The sequence below is a fragment of the Schistocerca serialis genome, chromosome 5, assembly GCF_023864345.2.
Source record: "Schistocerca serialis cubense isolate TAMUIC-IGC-003099 chromosome 5, iqSchSeri2.2, whole genome shotgun sequence".
NCBI lineage: Eukaryota > Metazoa > Arthropoda > Insecta > Orthoptera > Acrididae > Schistocerca > Schistocerca serialis.
This window is the reverse complement of record NC_064642.1, coordinates 186,658,551-186,661,310: the sequence shown is the minus strand read 5'-3', so window position 1 is coordinate 186,661,310 and position 2,760 is coordinate 186,658,551. Positions and strand designations below refer to the sequence as shown.

Here is a 2,760-nt window from a genome sequence, read left to right as displayed (position 1 = left end):
AGGGAACAATGCGAAGACAAAGAGAGATTGAGGGAAGAGAAGAACGAACAGTTAGTCAATCAGATAAGGGAACAAAACGAAGAAAGAGAGAGATTGAGGGAAGAGAGGAATCAACAGCTAGTCAAGCTGATAAGGGAACAAAACGAAGAAATAGAAAAGGTCTTAATAGAAAGTATAGGTACAGTGTTCGAAAAGATACATTCAGAAATGACAGAAATAAAGAAAGCCCATGCCGAGCTGCCGAACATTGTAAGCAACATAGCACAAGATGTGCAAACGCTTCAGACGGCACACACAGTCATCCGGGACGAAGTAGAACAGTTTGCGAACCGAATGGACAATTTGGAAATGACACAGAAAGAAACCATAGAAACGCATTTAAATGATCAAGCCCAGAAAGTAGAAAAAGATTCCATGACTGGCTCACTGAAAAAGAAAGCCTGATCACAGAACGTGTAGAAAGCAAAATACAGTCTGCTCTGTAAAAAGTAACTAACGGAGCAGGTGTATGTAAACAACCCCCAGTAGACACACTACCACTCGCAGGTGAAAATAGCGAAGCGAGATACAAATTGCCAGTACCGCTGTGGCAGCAAGAAATGACACACAGAATTACTGAACTCGAGTGTGCACATTTGCAAATGCTTAACAACTGTGGCATGCCTGTTAGGAACGTGTACGGTAATGAGAACATTACGTGCAGTTCATACCAACAAAAAAGCGATTCAGAAAGAGAAAACATACGATTTACAGGAAGCATTCTTATTCATAACCCCGTGGGGGCAGCTTCTACTTCCACAAGCAATAACGTTGATGAAAGCTTAATAAAACACATACAATTCCAAATATTTAACGCGGAAAAGAAGACAGTGCTTCCGGTAATCTTCATAAAAGGATTCCGAAAGGTATTACCGAGTGCCTGGAATGAAAGCCAAAAAATTCTGTTCATAATCGCACACATACAAGGCGACGCTGCCTTATGGGCAAATGAAGTCATAGAAAATTGCCATAGCCTGGCACAATTTGAAAAATCTTTTCTAGACAGATACTGGTCTAAGGCTATTCAAGAACGCCTGATGACTGAAGTATACAGCCCGCAAATGTACAATCACAAACAGGGTACACTCCGTAAATATTTTGAAAAATATATCAACAAAACTAGATATTGGGTTGACCCAATATCAGCCCGTGATGTGATCAGAATCTTAAAATTACGATTGCCCGGTTATACACGAGACAAATTAATAAACGTACCTGAAAATGACCTGGAACGGTACTTCTCTGTGCTGGACGAAATCGATCTCTCCCAGGAAGAAAATAGGATAAATAAAGACCGGGAGAACAGTAATGGTTCACCACGTAAGTTCAAAAATGGCAACAACAATTCCAATTTTGGAAGCCACGGAAATGGAAAGGAAGATCAATCCGCAGAACAAAACAGGAAGAACGGAAATGGTCAACCATCTTACAATCAAAAACGTAGGTGGGAAGATAGAGGACATCCCGGCTACAGTAACAGTAATAATAACAAACGTCGAAATGGAGGTCAATGGCCGCAACAAAGCAGTAGTGCCAACTACCGCACTTACCCGGTGCAGTGGATGCAAACTTCTATGTCACCACCACCGCCTCCTAACAGTAACCAGTACCAGTGTGACAATAGGAATTCTATGCAGAATACTAATGCAATACCACAAACATGGACAGACTCAAATAGCAGCGTAAGGATAGTAGAAATGCCCACTGACGGAAACCACATTAGTTCAAGACCGTCAAATGAACAACGGCCACAATAAGCTCCCAATTGATGGTCGGCGAAAAAACAGGGGGCACACCTAGAAACAATACACAAGATAGTATATTATTACTGAGGTACCAAGATGGAAACAGTACACAACATGATTTACTTATGGAATGAAACCAATGTATCAAAAAAGAAATAACTGAAGTACAAACCATCATAAAAGCTAGAATTAGTGAATTGCCAGTAGAAATATGCATAGATACAGATGCCACTACTAATGTTATGAGCTATGATCTATTCAAAACCTTGAGTCAAAACCGGAACTTACCGACGTTTCCTGTACAAAACTGCTGTGTCGTTGTAGCCATGGGAGCACAAGCACAAAACGTTCAGTATCAGGTGCTGTTAGATTTATGCCTAGGGGAAGATAACGTAAAACGTATCTTTCTCGTAGTCAAAGGATTGAGAGTAACCTGCATCCTGGGGGGAGGTTTCCTGAGCGAGAAGAAAGCAAAAATTGATTTCTGCAGCGGGAAGATCTCCCTACTGAATGAAAATAAGCAGATTGTACTGGATTTAACACGAACAGTAAGTACACCCGGTAAAGATTACCCGAGCATACGAGTAAAAAGCAAAGAGATGCCCATATTTCAATTAAGCAGCAATTTAAGGGGCCAGGGAGAATATTATTTGGACGTAGCTCACAACGAAACGCTTCGCTGGACCGAAACCCTTAACAATAAAGCACAAGAATCATGTTATCCAACTGAATCCCAACGAAAGCAGCTCGCACAGTTATTGAATAACTACAGTGATGTTTTCTCTGAAAAACCTGGAATCATAAAAGGGTATATGTATAATATAGATGTGTTTCCCCATGCGATATTCTGCCAAGCATCATATTCAGTACCGTGGATGAAAAGGGAGGCAGTTAACAAAGAAATACAAAAAATGCTGCAATGGGTATAATAGAACCATCACTTTCGCCGTACAGCAGTCCGCTGGTAGTTGTAGCC

The 2,760-nt window shown here is 40.9% G+C and overlaps 1 protein-coding gene across 1 annotated transcript; it reads left to right on the top strand.

The window, feature by feature from the left end:
* Positions 1-599: 599 nt before the first annotated feature.
* LOC126481838 (uncharacterized protein DDB_G0283357-like) lies at positions 600-1,796 on the top strand. Its single transcript, XM_050105798.1, has 2 exons — positions 600-809; positions 1,311-1,796. Exons 1-2 carry the CDS (start codon positions 600-602, stop codon positions 1,794-1,796), a joined length of 696 nt encoding a protein of 231 aa, XP_049961755.1.
* The last annotated feature ends 964 nt before the right edge of the window (positions 1,797-2,760 follow it).

What these genes read in the sequence shown, in the direction of transcription:
- LOC126481838 (XM_050105798.1), top strand. Translation starts at nt 600, where the DNA reads ATGACACACAGAATTACTGAACTCGAGTGTGCACATTTGCAAATGCTT. An exon ending in CTACTTCCACAAGCAATAAC is followed by an intron (nt 810 to 1,310) that starts GTTGATGAAAGC and finishes GATCTCTCCCAG; the next exon opens with GAAGAAAATAGGATAAATAA.